Source organism: Pelecanus crispus, chromosome 18 (assembly GCF_030463565.1).
Source record: "Pelecanus crispus isolate bPelCri1 chromosome 18, bPelCri1.pri, whole genome shotgun sequence".
Classification (NCBI taxonomy): Eukaryota; Metazoa; Chordata; class Aves; order Pelecaniformes; family Pelecanidae; genus Pelecanus; species Pelecanus crispus.
Genome location: NC_134660.1, coordinates 1,618,648 through 1,646,408, shown reverse-complemented (window position 1 = coordinate 1,646,408; position 27,761 = coordinate 1,618,648). Strand labels below are relative to the sequence as shown.

At 46.3% G+C, this 27,761-nt stretch overlaps 1 protein-coding gene across 3 annotated transcripts; it reads left to right on the top strand.

Annotated features, from left to right (window-relative positions):
- Positions 1-25,813, top strand: KPNB1 (karyopherin subunit beta 1). 3 transcript variants are annotated; one of them, XM_075722765.1, is made up of 22 exons: positions 1-41; positions 336-394; positions 3,581-3,763; positions 5,224-5,424; positions 7,035-7,187; positions 8,301-8,360; positions 8,713-8,802; positions 9,226-9,336; positions 10,954-11,055; positions 12,271-12,495; positions 12,929-13,120; positions 14,457-14,587; positions 15,810-15,957; positions 16,283-16,354; positions 18,690-18,834; positions 20,492-20,574; positions 21,207-21,314; positions 21,575-21,718; positions 21,830-21,935; positions 22,285-22,399; positions 22,990-23,151; positions 23,837-25,813. In XM_075722765.1, coding segments are annotated over exons 1-22 (2,631 nt in total). In that variant the 5' UTR covers position 1; the 3' UTR covers positions 23,838-25,813. The 3 variants fall into 3 exon arrangements, with proteins under 3 accessions (XP_075578880.1, XP_075578879.1, XP_075578882.1); XM_075722764.1 differs by lacking the exon at positions 23,837-25,813 and having other exon boundaries at positions 22,990-23,155; XM_075722767.1 differs by lacking the exons at positions 1-41; positions 336-394; positions 23,837-25,813 and adding exons at positions 1,296-1,321; positions 2,711-2,967 and having other exon boundaries at positions 22,990-23,155.
- Positions 25,814-27,761: the final 1,948 nt, after the last annotated feature.

Below are 27,761 nucleotides of genomic sequence, written 5' to 3'. Positions count from 1 at the left end.
CATGGAGCTCATCACCATCCTGGAGAAGACGGTCTCGCCGGGTAGGGCGGCGGGCGGCGCGGCGGCGGCCTGAGGGAGGGCGGCGGGTAGGCCCGGCGGGGCCGGGCGGGGCGGGGGCCGCGCACTCCTGGGGCGGCCGAGGCGGCGGTCCCGGCCGCGGGAGGGCGTGGGCGGCGGCGGGGAAGGCCGCGGGGCGGCCGGGCCGGGGGTGGGAAGCGGGGCGGCGGCGGGGGGGGAGGCTCGGCCGCGGGGGGCGCCGGCGGCGCCTGAGGGCCGGGCGGTTGGGCCCCGCGCGCCCGCTGACTGACGCCGGTTCCCCCCCCAACACCTCGCAGACCGCTCCGAGCTTGAGGCGGCGCAGAAGTTCCTGGAGCAGGCGGCCATCGAGAACCTGGTGAGCGCACGGGGGCGGCGGGGCCGGGGGTGGCGGGGCCGGGGCCGGTGGCGGGCGCTCCCCTCCCCCCCCCCCCCACTCCCCCCCCCCCGCCCCGCCCGGCCGAACCGCCATGGGGCGCAGCCTACCCTGCCCGCGCCCGGCCGCCGCGCCCGGCCAATAGCAGCGCGTCCTCTGCCCCCCGCCAGCCAATGGGAGCGCGGCGCCGGGCGAGGGGGCCGCGCCGGCTGCGGGAGCGGCCCTGGGCCATGTGCGGCCGCGGCCATCGCTGCCCCGGGCGCCGCCCGGCCCCGCCGCTCCCCGGCCCCGCCGGCAGCCGGGCTCCCCGCTCCCGGCACCGGGAGCGGCTTGGCGGCCTCCGCGCAGGCGGGCGGCGGAGGGACGGGAGCAGCGGAGCGGGCCCGGAGCCCCCGCCGGCCCGGATAAGGGCGGGGGGGGGGGGTCAGGGGAGGTCAGGGGCTTGTGGCTGCACCCCGGGGGGGGGGGGGGGAGGGGAGCTCCGCTGGGCACCGGGGGGCTGGGCATGGGGTCACCTTCCCAAAAAAAAAAAAAAACCCGAAAAAAAAGGGGGAAAAAAACCATCAAAAAAGGAGGAAGGAAAAAAAAAACCCACCCCGCCTTTCATCCGTGCGCTGGAGCGGGGGCGGCGCGGGGAAATTGAAGTCGCGGGCGGCGGGGTAGGATTTTTGCTTAGTCAAGGTGTGGTGCTGCAGCCGCTCCGCCGTCCTCCGAGGGGAAGGGTTTGCGGCGGCGCTGGGCGCTCCTGGAGGGCGGCTTGTGTGGCGGGGGGCTTGGCTCCCGGCCTTTCTTATCATCACGAGCCCAACCGGCATCCTTTGGGGCTTTTTAAGCAATTATATGCGATGGTCTCCACTGGTGTAAAGTGGGAAAGTCATAGAGTCTTCATTTCTGTTGCTGCATTTTGAGGTGTGTGAAGCATCCCTCAGAATCACAACTGATGTAGCTTTTGCCCTAAATGTCAGTTTTGAGTCAAAAATCTCCAAGTTGCTGCCTGTTAAATCATAGGATCCCCCCCCTTTAGACTGAACTTTCCTGGGTTCTGTTACCTGAAGTATTTCAGGGCAACGTGCTTGAGCTGCTCACTATCCTGGGTTTCAGGATTTTAAAACAGCTGAGGGATACACCAGTTTTTCGAGGTTTTGTTTGCACCTGCTCCCTTGCGAGAGCCAGCTCAAGGCAGTGAGCGGAGGAAGCAGAGTGTGCTGGGGCTAAAATTCGTGCCCTGGCGTGGGATGGGGATGCGGAACGGCGCAGCCGTGGAAGGGGCAGGGGTTGAGGAGCTCCACGTAGGCTACGAGGGCGGTTGATGGCTCGGCTTCGCAGGAGGATGAGGTGGGAGAGTGAGGATGAGGGGCTGAGGGCTGCTCCCGTCGCCGTACGCAGCGGTGGGCGGGTGGGAAGAGCTCCGGCTGGCCCGGGCAGAGGGAAGGGGTTGGGATGGGAAGGGGTGGGAGAGACGGGGTCGAATGGGAGGTTCTGCACCCAGGGCTGCAGCTGAGCACCCGTTGCTGGAGGTGGTCTCCCGGTTAGTTAACAGAGAGGCACCCGCAGAGCAGATTGTTCTTCTTCATCCCCTCCTCCTCCCTGTAGTTAATTTAGACCCTTTTCTGAGATTTTTCATTGACACTTCTGTAGGTGTGAGAGCTGAGGTCGTATGCATCTGCATTTGCTTTGAGTCTCAAGTCTGGAACACTTAATGTAATGCTTCTCATTTTTAGCTGGAATTATTCTTAAAGCTCCATGAAAAGACAAATTTTATTTTTTTGCTAATTTATGAGTGAGATATCCAAGGACACTTCTTCATCTTTCAATTTAGTACAGTTTTCTTCTCAAAGGCGGCAGCAACACTTTTATTTTGTCCTGTGAACTTTTTTGAACGGTTCCTCACTTTTATCAGCCTATAAATCGTGAGCTGTCTTGGTGGTTGGGAAGTGGTTTAGTGTGGTATATTTGTAGGGGCTTTGTCTATTGCATTAAAATTTTAGAGTATCTCTAATGGCTTACATTCATCAGTTTAAGTTGTCCTGCATTTTTGTTTCCAAATCCTGCAGTTTGAATGTTGAAGAGTACCGGGTAGCCCAGCTACAACTTTTTGTTTTTTAAGAGCTGCACTTGGTCATTGAAAACACAGAGTCCAAGATACTGAACTTATTCTGTGTTTCTTTTGAACTTTTGAAAGTTAGGTTACTTTTAAAAATGGCTTTTTGGTGCCCTAAAATCTTTGTGTGTATCTTAAGTTCTGTTACAGAGATTATAGGAATGGGTTATGTATAATTGTATGTTAAATGTTTTCAGGAAAACCATGTTCCTGCTTGGCGTGAAACGGCTTTGAAAATGGCGCAGCTGTTTCCACTATTTCCTAGAAAGGTTTTCTTGGTAGGCAAAATGCTTCATAGGGCCAGTGATCTGAAAAAGCTTCGCTGCTGAAACTTTAGCTGTATCTTGTACCCAGCGGAAGTCTCTGAAATGTAAAGCTGTCAAATCGGGAAAGGATTTAAATGCGGAGGCATTTCTCACTAGCTCTCACCAAAAGCAAGTGGCACGAATGTCAGGTATTTTTATCCACAAGTACGCGCTTTTTCTGGGGGGGGTAATCTTTATATGTGTCTCTGTACCTTTGATTGCGGAGAAGCAAGTTTGTAATCTTACAAACCTATTTGTAATGCAGCAGAGGAGCATCTGATTTCACATTTTAACAATTCCCATCTTAGATTATAGTTTGGGTGTTTGCCTTGAAGCAAGGAAATAAGTAGCAGAGAGTTACTCTTCGCCATGTTTGATATCCATCCAGAAAATACATATCTTGGCGTATGACCCGGGTAGTTTATTTAAAGGAATACTTAAAGCAGGCAGGAGCACGGAAGGTAACAGTCTCTCAAGTAAGCCGAAAAAAATCCAGCAAAGTCAATGCCTACTTACGCCGCTTTCCAGCGGTTCTAATTAGGAGCTTAGCGCCCGTAATCTCGGGATAGAGCCGCCGTCGTTGCGCGGTGGCGGCGGTTCGCTGTTGGCCTGGTAGAGAAGGAGCTTCAATGAGTCGTGGCCTCGTTTTGCTGGGTGAATGGGGACTTTTTTTTTCTTTTTTTCCCCTTGTTAGTGGGGAGGTGCAGGCAGGGGCAGGTGCGGGCAGGCAGGCACGGGTGCTGAGCCCTCCTCTCTCCCCAGCCGACCTTCCTGGTGGAACTGTCCAGAGTGCTGGCAAACCCCGGCAACAGCCAAGTTGCCCGCGTGGCGGCCGGCTTGCAGATCAAGAACTCCCTGACGTCCAAGGACCCCGACATTAAGGCCCAGTACCAACAGAGATGGCTCGCGATCGACGCCAACGCCCGCAGGGAAGTCAAGAACTATGTAAGTTTTGTGACTTTTGGTTCTCCGCTGTTGTTTGCTCATGTGGGGGGGTAAGCGGTGAATGCCTTGTCCGTCCTTTTCCACCTGAGGAGTCTGCTGTTGGCTGGCTGCTCCCTTTCGCAAGATGAGCAATGTCATCTGCACTTGCTTGGGTGCTTTGCTGCTTGTAGCATATTTAATCTGTCGAATTACTAGGGTAAAAAACCAAACAGGTACGAGGCTGCCGCTTTTAAATTCACACCTGTAAATACTTTTACAAGGAGGCTCTGAACAGTCTCCTGCGATTGCAGGAGCTAATGGGCGCGGCTTCCCCGCTGGGTGATTGCAACTGGGTCGGTGTTTGCTTTTTCTTATGCTTGAACAGCTTCCTCAACTGTTTTACAATCCACATCAACATCGTTGAAGCATACTCTGTGTCCAAACACGCATGTTTACACGAGGCCTACCAAATTGTAAGAGCAGAATATGGTCAAAAATTTGCAAGTTCCAAATAGGAAGTTATATTCTTAAATTTTCACACAGTTGGTGAATTTGCCTGAGGACTCCTTTGTTCCTTGGCAGTTAAAGTTCACTTGCAATGGCAAAGCTGGTGGCTTAGTGTTTTGGGGGCTAATGGGAGCCAGGGCGTACTTGGATGCACGCAGCATTCTGTAAATTGGTACGAGTTGGCCATACGCTTTACGTAACGGTTTTGTGTTAACAGAACCTGTACGTAGCAGAATAAGGTTGGGCGAGTGATGATGATACAACTTTAGTCTTATTTACGTTGGTGATAGCTGAAGGAGAACTTAACACTGTTAGCAGGAGCTGTCATGCACTGAAGCTTACAAAACCAGTTTATTACCGTTTTCTGTCAAGTACCCTTAGAAATACAGTATTTGTTAAGTGGATATGCGGAAAATGAAGACGTATAACTAGAAGAGCTGAAACAAATGCACACCCCTTCAGCTTTTTAAGAAACAGTTATTGAAGTATACAAAAAAACCCACCCCATTCTTCTGATTGATTGCAATACAAAAGAAGATTTTTTTCAGTCCTATTCAGATTATTTTCGCATAAACAGTCTGGTATTTGGGGGGGGATTTTTAAATCACAATTTGTTTAGCTTTTGCAATTTTGCTTTATAATACAAGCTGGGAGGAATTGTTCAGTGAGTCATTGTTGCGCGTTATGGCGCATAGCATTGTGTATGGGATTTAAAGGATGTGGTAGAAGTACGTGTAATCACACAGCTGTATCTGACTTCCTGAAAGGGGCAGCCATGGCCAAGTTCATTTCAAACATTATTTGTCCGTGGTCACGGCCTCATTTGCAGCGGGAGAAAGCAGAACAAGCAAACTGCTTTATTGAGGAAGGGGTGTGTTTGGAATAACATCAAGCGAAGGCTCCAGTGGCAAGCCCAGCGCCCATCTCTCGTTGGTCACTGACATCGAACCATCGCCTGCTGATCTCTCCCGTAGGTTTTGCAGACGTTGGGTACAGAAACATACAGGCCCAGCTCGGCCTCTCAGTGCGTGGCCGGCATCGCGTGCGCAGAGATCCCCATGAACCAGTGGCCCGAACTCATTCCCCAGTTGGTAGCGAACGTTACGAATCAGCACAGTACGGAGCACATGAAAGAGTCGACGTTGGAGGCCATTGGATACATCTGTCAGGATATCGTGAGTATATTTTAAGTATTATTGTATGTTTGAAGTGCTGGCCTAGCCTTTCCCCAGCACCTTTTCTCTTCCAGCCTTTCCTTTCTCACACCTCTATACCTAGCAGGCTGTAATGCTTCCTTCTGGCTGTCTTTTAATACTTGTCCGGAAGATGCGTCTGTGCTGACAGAACCATGGGCGGTAAACACACAAGGATGGTGTCTGAAGGGAGTGACCCGCTTTCGCAGCACAAATCCAGGTCATCTTTTGTAAGGTGCAGATTTAAGTCTGTACATCGCTGCGGTCATATGATGGCGAGGGGTGCTGTTATAAAACTTCAGCTGAACGTCCAGTGGTGTAAAATGTTACAGATGAATGATAAGTGTTTTGATTCCTTTCTGTGTTGGGGAAACCTGACATCTACCTTCATCTTGCCTGAGTCCGTTTATTCTTAGCTTAGGAATTTTTGATGCACAGGCAAGAATATAGCTCTTTGAGGCACCTTCTACAAAAGGCCTCATGGTTTTATCAGCGTAGTGTGCAGCATTGAGTATCTGATGTGAATTGTCCGCAAAAACCCTGCGTGCTGTCTGACCTACCACTGAAAACCAAAATGAGCTGCTGCTTTTTTGGTGCCACTGAACGCCTTGGAGAATGTACGTGCAGCGTATGGCTGGTTGAACCTCGGTATAGTGAGGTAGAAAGAGAAATCTTCTGTTTGGTGCTTCCATCAGACTGCAGGGGATTGGTTTCACTGGGGAGGTCAGTTGCTTCAGGGAGGGTCAATGAAATAAAAGAGGAAATCTGCAGCTGTATGGGGGGCATGCTCCAGGTCAAGCGTTGTTTGTCACAAGTCCGTGCAAGACTTGGGTGCGTGTTCGGTGTTTCTTTGGGTGGCAGGTAGCGTTGGCCTTTGGATTGTTGGATGCCCATGCTTGCTGGTTGGGTATTTTGTAACCGAGATCCCTCTTAAGAGTTTTGTAGTTTGTCAGTCACACTGTGACACAGTTTGTGACCATAGTTTGGGAATCTACTGCTGGATAAATTCTGAGGTAACAATACAGTTATTTGGGGATCTTGCAGTTTGCCACAAAGAAAAATTAATCTTGAGTCTACATTCACAACTTTATTCTTTAAGCTTTGAGTGCTTAACAGTTACCTATTCTTGCTACCGGTCCAGGCAATATATTTTTGCACTGCATCTAAAAAAGCTTGGCAACTTTACCAATAAAAGCATCAACTGCAACTGCTGGCGTAGACCTCTGCCCAGTATATAAAGGAGCTGGAAAACAGTCAGTGTTTTTTAGCTTGCTAATTGAATGAAGTCAAGTAGTCTGAAGCTTGTTGACCTGTTGTTTGAAACAGTCGCGTTTATTTGGCATTTAGGACTGGAATACCTGGAGTATTTGTGCTCAGTTCAGTCTTCTCTTTCCTGTCCCAGAAGCGGTGAAGACGTAATGGTGTATGAATTCCTTGTACTTGCGTTCTGGTCCTCCCATTGAACAAAGGGCTTCTCAGCCTTCATGTCTTAAAACTTCTGCTTGTAGATTTCGGGATCAAACTTTGAGGTTACTTTAAAATATGGAGAAGGCTGTTCAGCTGGCAAATAACTTTATCAACACTTCTTTTAGGATCCAGAGCAGCTTCAGGACAAATCCAATGAGATCCTGACAGCCATCATCCAGGGAATGAGAAAGGAAGAGCCCAGCAACAATGTGAAGCTAGCAGCTACTAATGCACTCCTGAACTCTTTGGAATTCACCAAAGCAAACTTTGACAAAGAGGTGAGGGGGTAACAATTCTTGGGCTAAAATGCAAGGGCTGAATCCACGGTCTATGAAGAGAAATCATGCACCACGCTGAATTTTGATGCATAATTCTGTTGCAACTGAGACTTGGATTCATTTCTGTAAATCCGGTATGCTCTTGTTGTAATGCAGAAATACTCTGGAAATCTTCAGAGATTCATCAATGGAAAGGAAGCATCATGGATTTTTTTTTGGATAAATTTGAACTGACCTTAGAGTTTAGCCTATTAGATGCTCTGCTTCCTAATCAAACTCTACTCTATAATGCTGCTGTAAGAGTACAAGCTTGGATCAGCACTTTCTTTCAAGTGGTGTGGCAGCAATCCAGATTTAACTTTGCCTCTGAAAATTGTTGGGGGAGGAAGGCCTGTAAGAGCCTTCAGAATAGGGGCCTCAGAGTGAGAGTCTCTTCAGAACAGACAAATCTATTGATTTTTTTTCTTTTCCTTCTCGGATTAAGTCTATCCGCTAGGTCTCTACCAGGGAGAGTATGGGGAAGATGGAATTAATACTGAACCTTCAGCTTAGAAGGTCTTTTAATGAAAACTTGCCCTAGTCAACTATTCAGTGGATGTTGATGGGGATCAACTAGAGTCTTTCAGAATTTGAGACGGGAGGTGCATGATCCATTCAGACCGTATTTCTGTTGGGCTTCAGTATGGAAAATATCCTGGGCATAAGTCTGTTCCTTCCTACTAAAATGCAAGTATCCAGGTACTGCCCCTCGAGAAATTTACGTGCTGAGTTTTGAGCTTTCTTGAAGGAATTGCTGAAATAGTTCAGGAAACAGCAGGATTGGTTTTTTTCTCCTCCCCCTGAAAAGCTAGTGTCTTTAGTTCTGCTGTATCTTTCTATTTTGGACAGCCTGTTAAGCACTTTTTAAAATGGAAGCCTGAGATTCCCATTTTGGGGAAGAAACGATTTAAAATACTGCAGTGAATAGTAACCTGTACTGTTCCTTGATCTTTAGAAGTGCCACGTGAGCGATTGTACTAGTCCAGACTCAAAATACAGCCTCTGTAGGAAGGCTTGCAAAGACTTCGGTGCTTTTGTAAGGCATTTCTAATGTTCCTTTATTTCTCCTTCTAGTCCGAAAGGCACTTTATTATGCAAGTAGTCTGTGAAGCAACGCAGTGTCCAGATACAAGGGTGAGTGAAATTAAATGCTTGATTTGTCACTGCACTTTCCTGGGGGTAGAACCTCTAGCATCAACAAACAGTTGAAAAGTGTTATGTGAAATAAACAGTGTTCTGTTAAATGATTGGTGCACATGTTACTTACATGTTACTTATGCAAACAAAATGAGTTTTATACTTAAAAGTTAGAAGTAGTAAGCTACTAAGAGGATATACGTCGCTTGTTGTGAAAGACCTTATTAGGTCTGGAGTAAACTAAATCAGCAAAAAGGCTGGGTTATTAATCTGTGGTAGGCTACAACTGTGCTTGGTTTTCAAAGCGCCCGGAAAGGTCACATCTTTGATCCATTTTCTACTCTGACAGGTACGAGTGGCTGCCTTACAGAATTTGGTGAAGATAATGTCCCTTTATTATCAATATATGGAGACATACATGGGTCCTGCGCTTTTTGCTGTGAGTACTCAGGTTTCTCATATATAGTTGTCTGATCTTCCTGTACTCCTTTGTCCTGATCGAAGAGGAAAAGTTTTCCTATGTTCCTGATTTGGTTTTGTTTTCTTTGGCTGTGACCGCATGCTGTGAATCCCTCTCTCCTAGCAAAATCTGTGAAACCAGCATCAGGTATTTCGGACTTGAGACTCTAAAAGTCAGGACGATGCAGGTTGCTTGACTTGCTCTGCAGTCCTCCTGAGGTGCTGATAGCCGATAAACTTCTAAATGAGGAGATTGTCTTCAAGAACAGTAACTCTAATGTGGCATCTGATTTCAGACAATCTCAAATCTCATAGCTGTTGGCCAAAAGTTGGGGCACGTATTTCAGGAGAAACAACTCGTTAAAACTTCTTCTCTCCCCTCCTTTCTTTCATGTTTCTGAAGATAACTATTGAAGCAATGAAAAGTGACATAGATGAGGTGGCTCTACAGGGGATAGAGTTCTGGTCAAATGTCTGCGATGAGGAGATGGACCTGGCTATAGAGGCGTCTGAGGTGAGCTTGCAAATGACCGCTGAAAAGCAGCAAACGCCTGCGATCATGTTTGGGAATGCTGAACTCATGTCTTTGAACCGCGTCTGAAAGTCCTCCTGTTCTCCCAAGTGGAATAGTGTAGGAGAGCCCATCTGAGCCCCTTGTGCGGCAGTCGTGGGTCCGTGATGAGACATCATGCACCACTCTGATGCGACGTGATGCATGTCTGTAACAGAAGCTGAGACCTGCGCGAAGCCCGCGAGGCTGGTTGACTCTGCGGGTGTTACGTGCGTTGCAGACATCGGCACGGTGTTGTGGTACCCAGCTTAGTTTTTAGCTGCTAGCTTGGGTGCTAGGAGCTGTCTCAGCCAGGGCTCAGCTGTGATTAATTTATTCTGCTGTTCAAGGTAAATTCGAAGCTTGTAGTTAAGGTTGCACAGGGGCCACCATTTGGAATCCCCTTTAATAACTCCTTGGGTTATTTTCCAGCCTCTGCAGCCTAATGTAAAGTTCTTAGTGTGGCCTGAATATAACCCCTTTTGCTTACCAGATCAGATGAGGATGAACTGCCTTTTTAAGTGAGCAAAATGGTTTTAATGCCAGCCTGGCTGGGAATTGAAACTACTTGAGATAAAGATTCTCTGACAGGTTTGATGAGAACACACTGTGACATACAAGTGCTAGTTTTCTGCAAACGTATGTGACAGCTACCTGATTTCTTTTTAGCATTCCAAAGTCAACTCAAGCTACTCCTGTAAGGTTAACCTAAATGTGCATTAAGCGTGTATACTAGGCACAGTAAGATACCAGAAGATTCTCGGTATCGTGAAGATCTTTGAGCTGTTGCTTCCTTAAGACAGCATCTCGAATTGTTGAGATATATGTACCGCATTGGAGGGAGAGCATTTCTTGAATTACCTGCTGTCTGGGAGTCCTGGTGGACTCTGTTATGCTGACATGTAAGATTTTGGGGGTTTGTTACAGGCGTGAGCGACTTATTCCTACCCCAGCGCGCAAAAAGATTGATCACATTCTGTATAATACATTATTTATGAGTTAAGTATAAAATTATGAAATGAAATAAAAGTAACCATTATCCCTTAGAATGGATGGGGCTGGAGATGAATTTGGGGTATTGTTCTGCATGCAGATGCTGTTTGCATAAATTAGCTGTAGAGATCAATAATAGCTTAAACTTTGAAGGGCTCTAGATGAATCATATCCATCTTTAAAAGTAGCTAAATATATTTTTATGTTGAATGCCCAAAAAAGCAAGGATAGCAAGGATAAAAGGACAGCCAGCAGCGAGTGGGTTTAGTTTATACGCTGAAGACCTTTTGCTGCTTTTACTTGGGGTCACTTGTTAATTATACATAACTGCAAACTGAAAATATTTGTATTGTACCATGTGAGGAGGGGCTCTATATGTGTATGGAATGTCAAATTGAACTTGCTTATTGAATATTTAACTAGGATTGGTGCAGGGTGTCCTTGAAGTTCCTGTGTGTTATGGTAACTTAAAGCTTGTGTTGGAGGAGAAGAAAGCATGCAAAAGAGAATTTGTATCTGTTGGAGTTCATAATTCAAACCTTGTGCCAATATAGCCACTGAGAATCATTTTGTAACCTTTTTTTCTAGGCAGCAGAGCAAGGAAGGCCTCCAGAACACACTAGCAAATTTTATGCGAAGGGAGCACTACAGTATTTGGTCCCAATTCTAACACAAACATTAACAAAACAGGTGAGTTGCAAAATCCCTGCTGCATGTCAAAAAATCTGTGCTATGCCTGCTTCCAGGTTCTGGGGCAGTGATGCTGCCATGGCAAACTGAAGAGCAAACTGTCAGTGGTGGTCATTGCTCCCTTGCATGGGTGACTTCTTCGTGCTTGGTCCCAAAGGTGCTTTAGGTCCCCTCGGGTAGTTTTTAAGGGTGCGTTTGTTCAGGTTTGTTCACCTGTAGTGGCAGTCCTTGGTCTGTGATGAGACATCATGCACCACTCTGACTGAATGATGCATCGTGGTTTTTAAGGCTGAAACTGTGAGACTGCATGCAGTGTCATTTTTATGCTGAATTCTGTTAACACATGCTTGTATTTATGGTTTCTGAAGAGGTTTGATAGTTATCTGTATTCCTAACGAAACGTTTGTGAAATTAAAACCAATATACAGTCTCTGCGTCATTAGAGATCCAATTTCTGGAATTCTTGAGCTTTACTTTTTGAACTGTGAAGTCCATATTTGTTTAGTACCTATTAAGCACTTCACGGGGACTTGTTTGGACTGTGTTTCACAGTCTAATCAAAATTAATGGAATCACTTGCTACAGCAGGTCTAATTATAAATTAAAACTGTTAATTAAGCCATACAGGACGGAGTTCATTTGGCTTACTGCGATGAACTGGGAGAATGTTAGGTGCTCTTAGCGAATCCAGGGAATTGTTTCTCTGTTTTGTATCGCTGTCCGCTTGGATGCGGAGAGTTAAATTGCAGGAAGTTCTAAAGTGCTTGTTAAAACAGGGAAGATAAAACAGATAAGAGAATCGAAGGTACACAGCTTCAAAGGAATTTGGTAAGTGGCTGAGCTAACAGTCAGGGGGGAGAAGCTATTTAACTGGTACGGCAGGCCACTCTGCGAGGAGATGGCACAGATCAAAGGAACAAAATCTCAACCTAGATGAGAGAGAAGCAGTTTGGAAGATGTGCGAGGCTACTGTAGGTGCATCAGTAAAGAGCTAGCAGCCTTACACCAGGGTGGAAAGGTACAGATGATGCAAGTAACTCGGGTTGCTTCTCTGCCAGAGATGTAGCTAGTACTTCCAGACCTGCATTAATTTCTAAATATAACACCTGGTAGGAAGGCAATGTTACTTGCAGAAGATCCAAGAGGATGCTGCTGCCTGTGAGTGGTGAGGGCTATTTTCCCCCAGACTGACCAGGGGTGCTGTTCTCCTGCTAGGATGAAAACGATGACGACGACGACTGGAACCCCTGCAAAGCAGCAGGAGTCTGCCTCATGCTCCTGGCGACCTGCTGTGAAGATGACATTGTTCCTCATGTGCTGCCCTTTATTAAAGAACACATTAAAAATCCTGATTGGCGATACAGAGATGCAGCTGTGATGGCTTTTGGGTGCATTTTGGAAGGACCAGAGCCTAACCAGCTCAAACCACTAGTCATACAGGTAAGACCCATTGTGTTTTCTTGGAGGCTCCTAGAGCAAAAACTTTCTGATTTATTTGGAGGAGGGTGCCTGCTTTGCACATTGTTCTTAATCTGAGGAAAAGCAAAAGGATGCCACCTTTTAATCATGTTTTAGAGATGTTTGGTAGGCCCAGGGCAGGTAGTTGCATTACATAGCTCTGAATCGCAGGGATGTGCAGGACTTCGGAATACCTGACTCCAGATGTGTCAGTTCTCAAGTCTTCCCCCCTGGGAAATAACTTTATGAATCTTAAATTATGAGAACAGTGGCCTAACTGGATCTAGACTGTCCTCCCCTCCCCAGTCTATCACTATCTCATAGGGAACACCTTAAAATCAGAAACAGTGGCAAACTCATATTCCCATATGTTGCGTTTGATCACATCTTTCTCCTGGCTGCAATTACGTTGTAGGCAATGCCAACTTTAATAGAACTAATGAAGGACCCCAGTGTTGTGGTTCGAGACACAACTGCTTGGACCGTGGGCAGGATCTGTGAGATGCTTCCGGAAGCTGCCATCAATGACATTTACCTCGCTCCGCTGCTGCAGTGTCTGATGGAGGGCCTGAGCGCTGAGCCCAGAGTGGCCTCCAACGTGTGCTGGGTAAGGCAGCCCCTTTGCTGTTGGATGTATGATAGTTTCAACAAGAGGAATGCAGCTCATATTCATATATGTGAATACACACAAATATATGTATATACACACGCACACACATACATATATATACTCACTTAAATGAATTTCAGAGATGACTCATGGCTTGGTCATCCAGCACACACAACTTGTTAACTGTAAGTTAGCTCTGTTTTGTGGCTCTGGTAGGAAAGAATAGGGGAAGAAATGGATTTTTAAGGAGAAAAAATGCTAATAATCAGTAAGTGTAGAATTGCCTTTGGTTTGAAAATGCTGTGGAAGGTGTCCTTGATAACAGGTGTGCTAGCTGTTTGGAAAAGGCATGCTGGGATTTAGCTTTTTTTTTCTTGGGGGGCAGCTGGATTGCCGCCTTATTCTTAAGGGAGAGACAAGAAACCTTCTTCCCCATTACCTAAGCCTGCTTCTGCAGTGGTTCCAGAACTAAGTTAGGGAGCATGAGATTTTTTTTTTGTTCACTTACACAGCTGCAGTCCCTTGGGTTGGCTTGCTAACTTCAGTTGTATCGTCTTGATGCATGCCTACTACCAAGCAGCATACCTGTTCTTTTGCTATAAAGAGGATGTGTCCCTTACTGCCTTTTACGAGAGCTGCTCAATAAGAATTGAGCTAGAGATGAGTATTTGCATGTCAAAACAAGTTCTAGAAATGACAGAATTCGTTCTCTTCGTATTCCAGAGGTTTGAAGACTTTTAGTCAGCACGGAAGCTTTTCCACGATACGTTGATCCTGGCAAAAGTCCATGTAGCTGTGGCTTTTGTCTTCTGAAGATGATGACTACTATATGTTTTTAGATTGAAATGAAAATCAGGAGGCTTTCAACTCTTCCAATCCACCTGCCTCTCAGAGCAGTTACAATTGCTCTGCAGTTGGGAATTTGAGCAGTCCGCAGCTTTGTCAAAACCAGGATTTTTAACTCGTGATGACGATGCTGGGTAGTGGGTAGAATCTGTTAATACCCTGCGAGGTTCAAGCAATCTGCCTTTATTCACTTTGATTCTTGACAGCTGCCAGTTGTTGAGAGCAGTGATGCTGTGCAGACACTTGACTGCAGACAGGGTGACTGCCTTGCATGTTAGTGTTACATTTTAAGTCTGAAACTTTCACCACTCGCACCAAAGTTTAGTGCGCTGAACATCTAGTGGTTCATGAAGGGAGCTTGTTAATCCTGCACGTTTGGGGGTTTTGGGGGGTGGTTTTGTTAGAATGAAAACTGTTGGAATATATGTTTCTGGACTTGCGAGGGTAAACTCATTTGAGTAATAGCAGTGGTTGTTCTGTCTTTCAGGCCTTCTCTAGTCTTGCTGAAGCTGCCTATGAAGCTGCAGATGTAGCTGATGATCAGGAAGAACCAGCAACGTATTGCTTATCCTCTTCATTTGAGCTAATAGTTCAGAAACTTCTGGAGACTGCAGATAGGTAACGCTAAACCAGCTGGCTTAAGCTCTGTGAAGATGCGCTTTTTTTTTTTTTATTACTTCAGACTGTTGGTCCTCTCTCTTGCAGCTTAGATCTGAATGGTGTTTTATCAGAACTGGGCTTTTTTTGGTATCACATGGAATATAGGATGCTAATCCCCAGGAAGAAAGCTATTCACACAGAATAATTTCTCAGTATTTTGTCCATATCTGCTTTTAGTAAGTCTGGGTTTTCCTCCAAGAGTGCCTCTTCCATGCTTTACTTTGAAGTTTCCGAGCACGGTTTAAGACTGTGCGCATCTTTGTACAGCAGTGATAAGACTCTTCAAGGTTGGCTACAAGGCCACTGAATAATCAGGATTGCAGCAAGAGATAATTAGAGATCTGTGTGTATCGTACAGTTCGTTTTACTGTGATTGTTTTATGCCGTGGTTGTTGCTGTAGCGTTACATCCATTTACATTAGCACCAGGTGCTCCCAGAAGAGCTGAGGACCTAGTTAGGCTAGATACTGTCCTTTTCCCAACTAAGCTGAAATACAAAGAGCCAAGGCAAAATATTTTCTCGGTTCTGGAGATGCGAAAATAAGGGTAACACTGAAGTCGTATTCTGCCTTGAAGGTCGCATAAATCTTGACAGCTCAGGGTTCAATCCTTGGATCAGTTCAGTCGTCAGTTGAAGCCTTTTGCTGCAGGACTGCTTCTTCTTAAATGGTGTCTCTGTCTGAACAGTTCAAAGTCTACACTCTTCCTGTCTAATTTACATCCAACCAGAAGTGTAGTGTCTAGCTCAAGGCTCTGAAGTCCATCAGTCATCTTAGCATAAATCTCAGCTGTCTTTATTTCAAATTTAACACCCTCACCGACATTTCGGAAGGATGTTGGAGAGCTAGTAATGTATGCTGCTCACCTCCTGAGACCATCTCTTCCCAGGCAGGGTAACAGCACACTGGGAGATGTGGGTTTGAGACTTTTTCTGCTCCTGTACTTGCTGCCAGTGACTGAAGATACTGGAAGTCATTATTAATAGCGAATGAAAAAATGTTCCAAAAGCAGATTCACAAATTTCATTTACTTTCAAGTCTTGCAATACAAGAATGCAAGTGCTTCTGTTTGTCACCACGCTAAAATTTAGCTGTTACCGATTTACTAAAAAAAAAAAAAAAAGTCTGTTTCTAAGCAAGCCTGAGCACTGGGAGCTGCAAATATGTTCCTCCTGTTACAGGCCTGATGGACACCAGAATAACTTGAGGAGTTCTGCATATGAATCTCTGATGGAAATAGTGAAAAACAGTGCCAAGGACTGTTACCCTGCTGTCCAAAAGACAACTCTGGTCATCATGGAACGACTTCAGCAAGTGCTGCAGATGGAGGTAGGTAAACCCCAATTTTAAACCCCCATCACGGTAAGGGGTTTAAGAAACCGAGTAGGCGTGATGTTGCTGTTGTGCTGTGGCTTCATCTGATGTAGAAAAATTAGTTTTGTTGCTGACTGCGTATTTTGTGGTATAATGCATTTTTATTATTTTTCTAGATAGGTTAGATATATTAAGCTTCCAAACGGTACCTCTTGTCTTAAATTTGAAGAAACAAATATTTAAAATTGAGTCTGTGCAGCTCATAGGGCTGTCAAAATCCGCTGGGTTTGCACAGACAGTGATGCAGGCTTTTCACATGTGGGGCTTTTTTCTTTTTCAGTCTCATATCCAGAGTACTTCTGATAGAATCCAGTTCAATGATCTTCAGTCTCTTCTTTGTGCTACTCTACAGGTAAGTTCTGTCTCCCGTGTTGCGGTTATGGGGAAGAGGCAGTTTCAGAGACATTTCTGTGCCCCTGAGGATGCAGGCTGGGCTCTGTTGATGAGATCTGAATGAGGAAATTGCATCTTGTGTCCCAGCTGACATGTGGGAGGTGATAGAAGGTTCAGAAGGCTTCAGTGGAGTACAACTTATAAAATTGAGGGCACTATGAATAAAGAGGACTGTATGTGGCATGTTAAAGATTGTATGTGCTTTCAGATTGGCTCTTACAGCCCACAGGCTATGGGCTGCACGATCGCTTTGGTTGGCACAGACAAAAAAAAACTCCATAACGGCTTTAATTCCTTCGTCTGCCTCTTGTGGTTGGTGTTCTTATTTAAAATGGCACTAATTAAAATGCACTGAGTGTCCTTGAAGTTAAACATCTGGTAATGAACAGCCCATGTGACTTGGAATACTCGTGCATTTTGGTTCCTTGCTTACTCCTGCAAGTCCACTGAAAACAGCCGCTTTTTCCCCCCCCCCCAGAACCGCTCAGGAGTTTGATCAGGCCATCCTGAGATATGTGGTATTTGATATTGAAGCTTTCCTGTTTGCGCTACAGGAAGGGTGGTTCTGCGCTGCCATGCCTAGCTTATTAACAGTTACAAGGCACTGCTTTAAAACGCTGTAACAGCCGTGGGATCGGCATCAGCGCAGCTCAGAGAAGAAAGGAGCGTTTTCGTCTGGAGGTGTGATACAGTGCTATGCCCTCTGAAATAAAAGCAGAGCAGAGTATCTATCTCTACTCAGATTTATTCCTTTCTTGGTGCTACCTGTTCTCTGAGCTTGTTTCTTCCATTCTGATTAGCCCAGGAAAAGGAGCCTTTTCCTCGCCTGCAGGTTTTAGCTTCCTGTTCTCTTCAGCGAGGTTAGGAGATCTCCTGGGTGTTGTCTCCAGGTTGTTTTGAGAAATCATTAACTTCATCCTTCTTGTTCAAAAGCCCTTAGCATCAGCTGTTACTTTCACTCTCTGCTCTTTAGGGTAATTTTTCAAATAACGGGTAGATGGGAATAATCTGTCCTTATGGTGGACTAATGGAGAGACTTCAGTATCTAGAATCTCTCCTTTTGGCACAGTGTGATCACTGATCTCTTTCAGGACACCTCTGCCTGTGGGAAGTGTAGTACAGGTGGAATTAAACTGCTAGTTTAAATTTGTAAATGTGTGTTCCTTCATTATCGCAAAATCTGAACCTTAAGTGTTTACAGTAGTTGCAACAGATACTTAAATACCGCTAAGCAAAAATCAGCAGGGAGATTATTTTCAGTGTTACATAGTCAGATATACTACTTTGTTACATACTTTTTCTCTTCTGCTGAAAACACAATTATGAACATCCAGCAGAGGAAAAACATTTGTTAATATTTATATGGAACGAGAAAATCCAGAGCAATTATTTAAACAGTCAAAGTCAATCTCTTTGGAGTGACTCAGTTTGAGGAATCAGACTTGAAATAATTATTTGCCTTTGCGGGTTAAGGAGTCAGGCTTTCTCTTGTCATAGGAAATGCAAATTTTATTTTAAATAAGGACACATCAAAGCTGTGTTCTGTAGTTCACATGCTGAAAGGGACGGTCAGAAGTGTACAGGAGGATCAGAGCGTAGGTTAAGCTCAGGTATTCACCTGGGATGTTTCCTTGCCCCTTCTGCTCACTGTAATGTGCTGGGTAACACAGAGCACACGTGTGCTCGCCAGCCTGCTCTGCTTGTGTGTAAGGCTGCCTCTGCTCTCTCCAGAAACCACTTTTGTTTTCCAAGCCCCTCGGTGCTAAACATGGTCCTGTAAGGCTGTTTTGCATTCGTTGTATGTTAATTTATTCTCTGCTCATCCTGGGTAGGAGAGGTTTGACTGCAGTTATCAGTAAGGACATTCTTACGTCATATTTCTGAAGTTTAATTCTGCAGTTTAGAAGCAAAGCTTATGTGCAACCCATACTTGGCAGTAAGAGATTACAGTCGCATTGCTGTGATGGAAGAGGGCTCTTTTTATAGGGCCAGATTTGGGCTGGTTACATTTAATGCCAGCTTACAAATGGAAAGCCTGGAGAATAGCCTATGCAGCAGGAAAGGTAAATTCAGCTTGTTCTGTAGCTGGAAAATTGAATGCAGCTAAAATGAATGGGACTTTGCACTTGCACTGACAAAGCATATTTTTGCAGCAACAGAGTTCAAACAGCAGCTTCCTTTTTAGCAGCCCAGTGTGATCACGAGCGTTCGGAGCTAGCGCAGGAGATATGAAGGCGCAATTCAGCCTTGCGTAGATGGAAGCAATTACAATCTCTTTCTCCATTCCCACCCAGAACGTCCTCCGGAAAGTCCAGCACCAAGATGCTTTGCAGATCTCTGACGTGGTGATGGCATCTCTGCTGAGAATGTTCCAGAGCACAGCGGGCTCAGGGGGCGTGCAGGAGGACGCCTTGATGGCAGTCAGCACCCTGGTAGAAGGTCAGTCTCGCGGCAGAGCAGGGCTGTGTTCGGGGGGAGAAGCAGAGCTGGGACAGAACTGGTTTGCTTCCTTCTCTTTTTTTGACTGTACAGTGAAGAACGTTGTTCATTCCTGGTTTTGCTTGAGGTACGGTTTTGACTGCGCATCTCGCCACATCTGTCTGTGAAGCTCTGAGACTGGCCGGTTACGCTAGATTGTGTTTTGTGAATGGATGGTTTGTTTTCCATTAATAACATAGCAATGGTGCAAATTCTGCCAGGAAAAAAAAAAGCCTTAGTGCTCCTTTGTACAGTGCCCAGCACACTGGGAACCTGGTCTCTTCGTGCTGCTGCAGGACAGACTTAACGTTATCTCAGTGATTCATACTTGCCGCTGCCTGTGACCCGTGGTTGTTTTGTGGAGTTTTGTCAGTAAGAAATCATGGTGGCAAAGATCCAGCATTAGAGTGGGTCAGAATTGGGTGAAGCAAAATTAAATTTGGGTCGTGCTATTCCAGGCGGCTTGAGCTTCATGGTTCAGGTTTAGAAGGTGATGGCTGTGGCGTCATCTGGAGCTCTAGGAGCACGCTCTGTTGTCAAATGCTACACAGGAGTGTGAAAGTTGAGGTGCTGTTGAAAGTCTACGTGTAACCTCATTACCTAACACACCTGCCTTATCTCCAGTGAAAGCCACACATGATTTGGAAACGGGTGTTCGGGGAGATCAGTTTGTAAAGAGGCTCGTTTGAGTCTTCCCTTTTTCCTGAGGCTGTTATCCTGGCTCGCCTGTTGAGGGTCTGAGCAGGTGACAGGACCTATTTCTAGCAGAAGTCCGTGCCTGATTGCTCTGAGAACACAGGACACCTTGTAAGGGCAGCAGAGTTAGTTTTGGCTTTTTGGAGTAGCCCCTTCTGACACTAGCATGTTTTGGAGAGCTGGTGTTTGGTGGGTACCCCTCCTACTGCTCTTGGGAACATTTAGTGGAATTGCTTGAGGCAGCTGGGAAGTGAATGAGAAAGTTGAGTGGGATCATTGCAAGCTAGCCAGCAAGTGAAAGTGCGTATCCTCTTGGGACAGAGGCTTTTTCACTTTTGGATAAAGTCTGCGTGCGTGGTCTCAGTAATGCAAGTGACTTGAGGAAGGTAGGAGTTGGAGAAGAGCAGAAATATTTTACTTCAAATATTGCTTAAATATAAACATACTGAAGAGTGCCCTGCTTGAACTGCATGGCTCTGAAGAGGTTGAGCAGCTGTGTCCAAAAGGAAGATGTTACAGCTGTTACGGCATTAAAGTGATGTGAAAAGGCGTAGAGTTTTCAGCTGATGCAAAGCAATGTAACGGTGCCGAACCCTGTCTGAAGCGTGCTGCCATGTCCCTCTCCCTCTGATGGGTCTGCTCGGTCAGGAAGACTTCAAGATCCTTTCTGAGCACAGGAGGGGGTTGTCTGTCTTCAAAGGCCTGCACAGAATTGAGCTTTTTCAAATCTCAGTTTAGTCCAGATGGACGTATTTCACTAATACTGAGTTTTTGTGCTGAGAAATGATTTGTTGTGCTTCTGTGGAAAGTACAGGTACTGGGTTTGGGTGGAATATAATGGTGGGTTTCTGTTTTGTTGAACTCCAGCAAATATGTCATACGTTGGGATTTTTTTCTAACTAGAGTATTTTCCATGCAACAGTCTTAGGTGGAGAGTTTCTGAAGTACATGGATGCCTTCAAACCCTTCCTTGGCATTGGACTGAAGAACTATGCTGAGTACCAGGTAGAGGTCAAAGCAGGCAGCCCTGTGTTCACAATCTCTAAATTCTCATCTCCTCAGATGCTGAGTTCAGCAGGTGTGCATCTGTAAAATACCACACCTTCTGGTGACGAAACAAAAATTGGAGCCCCATAGACTTTTCCCTAATTACTGGCTGTGTGCACAAATTTAGACTCTCTTCTATTTAATTCAGCAAAGGCCTTCATTGACTTGACACCTGTGTTTTCACGGTGGCTGCATATTAGTTGGCCTTGATGAGGAAAGAGGTTGCTACTGGCTGTGAATTTCCATGAGAAGGTCCAGTCGTGGTAGTTGCTGTGGGGTGGATGTTTAAGCCACCCGGCTGCTGAATTTGGCAGGGTTTGTTCAGGCCGAGTACCTGCTGCTTTGCTGGCACCTGGATCTCTTGCCCTCCCCCTTGGCGAAGCAGCTCAGCTCTTTGCAGCTTTGTGATATAAATGGTTAATGAAGCAGGGAGAGACTCATCAGCTGCTATATGAGGGTCGTTACTCTTGGTGGTTTAATGGCTGCAGACTCTCACCACTACTTAGTGCTTTAATAAGCTGAAGCTGTAAGGATAGAGTGTGGAAGACTGACTCACTGGGTGGGTGTCTTACTTGCTGTTCTATTTGCAGGTTTGTCTGGCTGCAGTGGGCCTGGTTGGTGACTTATGCAGAGCCCTGCAATCCAACATCTTGCCTTTCTGTGATGAGGTTATGCAGCTGCTCTTGGAGAACTTGGGGGTGAGTGTTTACCTTCTCATTAGCCAGTTAGTAACAGTTGGCTTGCACACTGAGAAGAAAGTGGGAGGTGGGAGAAGCAGAAGTGTTAGGCATGCTCTGAAGATCTCGTGTTTGACAACTATCTTGCTTACTATTTGAATGGAATCCAAATTTATTGGGGGTAAGGATTTACATTTCAAGTAAATGTCTTAATTTATTAGCTCCTCTCCCCCCTTAAAAAGAAGTGCTACTGAATGTCATGGTGCCGAAATCTCTTCCAGAACGAAAATGTTCATAGGTCTGTGAAGCCTCAGATTCTCTCGGTGTTTGGCGATATTGCCCTTGCCATTGGAGGAGAATTTAAGAAGTACCTAGATGTCGTGCTGAATACCCTCCAGCAGGCTTCCCAAGCACAGGTTGATAAGGTGAGCCAATGGGGCATGCTCCGGTTCCCTCACTAAAATCATAAATGAGGAAGGGCTGTGCCCACGTCATCAGGGACATTGCTGAAGTGTGCTTTCCTGTTGCCTTTCCAGTCTGACTATGACATGGTGGATTACCTGAATGAGTTGAGGGAGGGCTGCCTGGAAGCTTACACTGGCATTATCCAAGGATTGAAGGGAGACCAAGAAAACGTGCACCGTGAGTACTGTGCCCTGCTATGGTGTTTCTGTGCCTGAAATGACAGGGAGATAGGGAGAGCTCTGCTTGGACGAGCTGTCCACGGTTGTTGTCACGTCCACGGGCATATCCTTGTTCATTCCCATCTGCGTGGGAGCGAACGCTCTGCTGCCATGAGCAGGGAATGGGTTTAGAGCTCTTCACTGTGGTTCCTCTTCCTCTGGCAGTTTTCCCCCTCCCTATCTCAGCAAGCTCTTCTGGGGTTGAATTCTGGCTGTCTTGGGGGGTACACTGGAGTCCCCTTTTAAAGGACAGACTATTAAACATGAACTGTGTTCCACCCTGCTATAATAAAGCTGGTTTCTTTCAGCGGATGTGATGCTGGTGCAGCCCAGAGTAGAATTTATTCTGTCTTACATTGACCACATTGCTGGAGATGAGGATCACACCGATGGAGTAGTGGCATGTGCTGCTGGACTGATAGGGTAAGTGTCCCCATCCTATTTCAACTGACAGCGCACTCATTAGCTAGGTAGAAATATTGGTACCACAGCCTTAATACTTGAAGCTGCATTTTCATGACTGTCGGAAGTATTTAACGTCAGTTCTGGGTTTTTGCAGTCTAGCGTTGGATGTTTAAAACCCAAGGTGTGAAGTGGGTTCTGCGGGTGAGGTCCTTTAACTGACAGGGTGAAAACCATAGGTAGAAGTGAAAGCGCGATGTGTGTTACAGAAATTCCAGATCTAGGATTTTTCAAGGATGACCTGGGCTTAAAACCAAAACACCCTCAATTCCCTGGGTCAGGGTGTCTTAATCTTTTCTATTGCATTTAGGGAGAGCTGATGGGAACATCAGAGAGATCAGTCGTTGGACAGGAGATTGAATGTCTCTGGTTAGTCACAATTTCAGAAAACTGTTCAGCTCTCCTCGTGCTGAAATTAGTGACCATATGCAGCATTTTAAAAAGGACATTAGCTGTGAGTCAGATTTCTTTTTGCTAGCAAGAGCTGATCAGAGTGGTACTGGCACATCTGTTTGTGGCACTCAGCCTCAAAGCCTCTCTCTCTTCTTCAGAGATTTGTGTACAGCATTTGGAAAAGATGTACTGAAATTAGTAGAAGCTAGACCCATGATACATGAACTGCTAACTGAAGGAAGAAGATCCAAGACGAACAAAACAAAAACCCTCGCTACCTGGGCGACTAAAGAACTGAGAAAACTGAAGAATCAAGCTTGGTAAGGGATTACACCCACCTCCTTTTCATGTTGCATAATTATGAAATTGGCTAAACTCCTCAGTCTGAAAGAGATGCTTCACAAAAGCCTTGTTCTCTAGAAGGTTGTTTCTCATTTCTTTTTCTGTAAACAAGCCCCATCTGTGGTCTTGTATACCAGAACGAATACAAACCGAGAAACGCGGTGAACTGCTCGGCTTTCACGAGACCAGGTGCAGGCTGGAGGGCTTCTCGCACTGTGAAATGCGGCACCCTTCCTAGTCGGGATGGCCCTGCGCTCCTCCGAGTGCCGTGTAGCTGAAGCCCGTTGACTCCTCAGTCCTACTCGGAGTTCAAGGAGCATCTGGACGATGCTCTTAGTCATACGGTTTAGTTTTAGGTAGCTGTGGCAGGAGCAGGGAGTTGGACTCAGTGATCCTTATGGGTCCCTTCCAACTTGAGATGCTCTGTGACTCTACTGAAGCGCCTTTTGAAAGGAGCGGGTTGTAGAGAGGGTGATGGTGCATCTGCCTTTGGGAGAATGCCTGTTACAGCTTTGTCACCCTACCTTGAGAAGTTCCTTAGTATCCCTATTATTTCTCTCTCGGTCACTTTTTTCCACTTGCTGCTAGTTTTATCTCCCAATTGTGGGGCTTTGTGGTGTTGAGGGCTTTTTTTTATTTTTGATGGACCCTTTTTGCTTGCAGATCTGTTACCATTGGGATGACACCTGAGACCCCCACTGGAAATCTCCAATCTTTTGAAAAAACCCGGAAGTGAGGAGTGTGCACGGATGCTGAATGTTTGGGAATGAGAGGATGAGTGAGTGAGGCTTGAAACACACCACATTGAAAATCCCGCCACAGCAACAGCAGCAGCGCTGTTAGCGAGCTGAGCACTGACTTGCGTAGAAAACCTGGCGTCGGCTGTCTTCGGGAAGAGGGAACGACCGATTTCTGTCCAAGTAACGAGCGAGTCTCTTCTTCCGACAGACCAGGACTAGCTTCTCTGTCGTGGCCGGCGCGGAAGGGGAACGGCCGGTTTGGAGGAGAGGAAACTGGGTTCAACTGTGGTGCTCTTTGTCTGAGGTCTGGCTTTGGCTGCTGGAGAGAGATGGAGCCTGGGTCTCCAGCCGCCTGCTGTAACCTTTGCCGCACGATGCTGTTGGTGCATGGGATAAAAGGAGGGGGTGAAGGATTTTCAGTCTAGGAGTGAGTGTGTGTGAATGAGGCGGTATCCACATTCTCAACTTCAAGTCATTGCAGTTTATCTTTTCCCAAAAAAAGGGTTAGCTGTTGCATTTCATAACTAACCGAAGTTCAGTCTACTGATGCAGCATAAGAGATGTAAAAAAAAAAGAAAAGAGGAGAAAAAAAAGAAAAAAAAAAAGAAAAAAAAAAAGGAAAGTCGCTCTTTAGGGCTTTTTATTTTAGGGAAACACTGACGAATGTTCAGAGCTCCCGTTCTGAGTGACGCTTTTCATGATCTCGTTTCATCAAAGCGCCTTTCCTTCCTTAATATTGTTCAACTGTGAATGTAGAAATGGGGGAAAAACAAAACTCTTGCGTTAGAGGGAATAGAAATAAATTGTCAAACACGATTTCAGGCTTAAAAAAAATACAAAAAAAAAAAATACAAACGTTAAGTGCTCTGAATTGGCAGTGAGAACGCAAAGGGAAAGATCTCTCCTGACTTGTACTGTAGCAGCCCGAACACCCACAAAAATTGTGCCAAAGAGTTGAAAAACAAAATAAAACTTCAGGTAATATTTTGGATTGCAAAATGAGGATAAATTCAATGTTCAAACAAAATCTGATAAAATGCCATTTGGAAACTGCTTGGCCTTTTGTGCTCTTTATTTGATCAAATTTAATGTGGTATTGGTCTCTTGCTGCACTTCAAAAACAAAAAAAGGAAAAAAGAAATTTATATAAAATATATATATACTGACTTGAGCTTACACAAGACGGCACTTGTAAAAGGTTATATTTTTCCACTGCAGTTGAAGATTAATAAAATGGTGTCAAACATTCCCCAATACTTCCTTTTTGTATTCTTGGTCTTTCCAGTAAAAGGGGAACCCATTAACAGTTTTTTATTTTTCAATAGAGTAGTAACAGTCTGATGGGCAACTCGGAAATGGATTGGCTGTTTACTGCTTCCCCCATCACACGACGTCTTATTTTCACATGAAGGATCAGAATCTCTCGTTTCCTCTTAAATGAGACTTTTTCTTTTGAGGAATAGTCCCTTGCTTATCCTAGATTGTCAGCAATAAGCCAAGAAAAAACGGAGGAGGTGCAGGGCTTGGAGACTATTTTTCATTTCATTTTTATTAATGCAGCTGTTGATACTACCAGCATTTGAATCTGCAGTTTAACATGGGCATTTTTAAAAGCTGCTTGTGGGAGGGAGAGTAGAAAAACTTTAGCCAGTATTTTTTTTTCTTTTTTTTTTTTCCTGAAAAGCAGGCGAGGATCTGCTTTATTCCCCAATTTCCTTTTCCCCGTCTGATCCTAGGATCCATTACAATGGAGTCCACTTTCGTTGCCCATCTGCACTGCAGCATCCACAATAGCTCTTGTACAGGGTATCAGATATGTGCCTTTCAGTGCTGGGTTCAGATTGCAGTCGAAGTGCCGACTTTGAACCAGTGTACAAAAAAAATAAAATAAAATAAACAATCCCAGGTGTTGAGAGGAGAGGAGGAGCTCTGTGAACTGGGAGAGCCAGCCAGCTCCGGAGCACGGACTAGGGAGAGGCCTGGGTCACGTTTCTAGTAATGCCTTTTCTTTTTATTTTGTTTCTCGAGGTGGGGTGGGATTTCCTAAAAAAAAAAAATTATAAAAAAAGAAAAAGCCATTCCTGAAGTTGGGGAGGGGGCGTGGAGGGAAGAAATCTGATCATTCCTCAGTGCTACCTGTTTCTGTCCTGTGTGGCTGTTCAGCTGTAGACAGCAGGAGAATAAAGTACACTGAGACAGTAGTGGAAACAAACCTTGTGTCTGTCCTGTTTGTTTTGGGGCTTTTTCTTGGGGTTTTTTGGTTTTATTTCAGGGAAAAAAGTAATTGCAGCGGCGCAGGCTTTACGTGAGCGATGTAGAGGTGGGCAGGAGCTGGTCCGCATCCCCGTGCCCGGTGCCTCCCCGCACCCGTTATCCCTAAATCCTGTTACTGCTGGCTGCAGAGGGAGGGCCAAATTCCTATTTCACATCATTATTTTTCTTTTAAGAGCTGCTTCCACTGCTTGGCAGGTTTAATTCATAGAATAAATCCTTGATTTTTTTTCTTTTTTCTTTTCTAAGTGCCATTTCAGCACTAGAATCCAAACGTCCTTGTCTCAGCAGAGCCTGCCTCAGCTGGCAGCCTGGGCCGGGCATCGCTGCCGGAGATTCGGCGCTGCCGGAGACGCGCGGCTGCCGGGAGGGCTGCGACGGTGTTGTGGCGAGCTGCAGCTCCGCTCCGGCGCTTTGCGCCGTGCCCTTTTCCTTCTAAACTAATCTCTTGGTGCAGGTGGGGGGCAAAGTTTAATCTCTAAGAGCGCCCTTTAATGCAATCCTGAATTTTTAGCTCCGAACCAAGTTCCTTTATTAACTGTAGCTTTGTCAATTTGTCAGTCGTACCTAGCGAAGGAACCGGCGCTCCGGTGCTCGTCTGCCTTCTGATAGCAAAGATTTAACCCGCCGTGTCACGCCAGCGCCGTCGCCGCACCGCCTCCCCGCCGGCTGCACCCGCTCAGTAATTGCGATTGGAGAGGACCCGGTTACTAACAAATCGGTAGGACCGGTTTATTTACCTTCTAAATAAATAAATAAATAAATAAATAAAAAAGCTGCTTTATTTTTGTTTTCCTTACTTCTTTTTGCTGCTTCGTTTTCCCAGAGCCCGCCGCGTCTCCTCCTGCCAGCAATCTTCCCCCGCCGCGGTGGCTCGGAGAGACTGTGTGGGTGTGCGCTCAATGAGTGACGATCGCCCGTTTCCTCTTTGGGGGAGCCGGAGGTGACAGCAGTGTGTCATCAGCCATATGTGCCACTCCGGCACCCGAGGAGAGCGGGATTATTTCTGGGAGCAGGAGCTCGAGCTCTTCTCCCAACGCTGGATTTGATTATTGAGCAGCTTGCCGGCGCTGGGTGGCTCGAGGTGAGCGGGCTGATGTGCCGAGCTCCCCGGGGACGGCTGCGTCCCTATGGGGAGAAGAGAAAAGAAAACCCCGTTTCCCCGAAGCCTTGGGGGGGGGGGGGGGGGGGGGGAAACAACCAACAACTTGATTTTTCTAGTCTCGGAGGTGATACTGTGGCCTCGGCACCCTCCTGCGAAGGGCTGCCGTAGCTCGCAGTTGCTGTCTGGCACCGCCGGCGCTTGCTCAACGCAGCCGTTTCCCACCCGTGGGGGTGGCACGATGGCAGCGCGGGCAGCGCAGCCCTTGAGCTGGTGTCAGCGCTCTGGAACGAAACTTTCTAGCTGAGGGGGACCTCGATTTTCCGCTTGTTCTCCTTAACCCCGTTGTTGAGGTGCTGGCTGCGAGCAGAGCGGGCGGTTCCGCGCGTTGCGGCGGCGAAGGGTCCGTGCGGCGGCTGCCGGGGAGCGCTGGAGGAAACCACGCTTCCCTGCGACGGGGAGCATCCCCCCTGCC

What these genes read in the sequence shown, in the direction of transcription:
- KPNB1 (XM_075722764.1), top strand. Translation starts at nt 2, where the DNA reads ATGGAGCTCATCACCATCCTGGAGAAGACGGTCTCGCCGG. An exon ending in GCAGGGAAGTCAAGAACTAT is followed by an intron (nt 3,764 to 5,223) that starts GTAAGTTTTGTG and finishes TCTCTCCCGTAG; the next exon opens with GTTTTGCAGACGTTGGGTAC. An exon ending in TGGCCTCCAACGTGTGCTGG is followed by an intron (nt 13,121 to 14,456) that starts GTAAGGCAGCCC and finishes TCTGTCTTTCAG; the next exon opens with GCCTTCTCTAGTCTTGCTGA.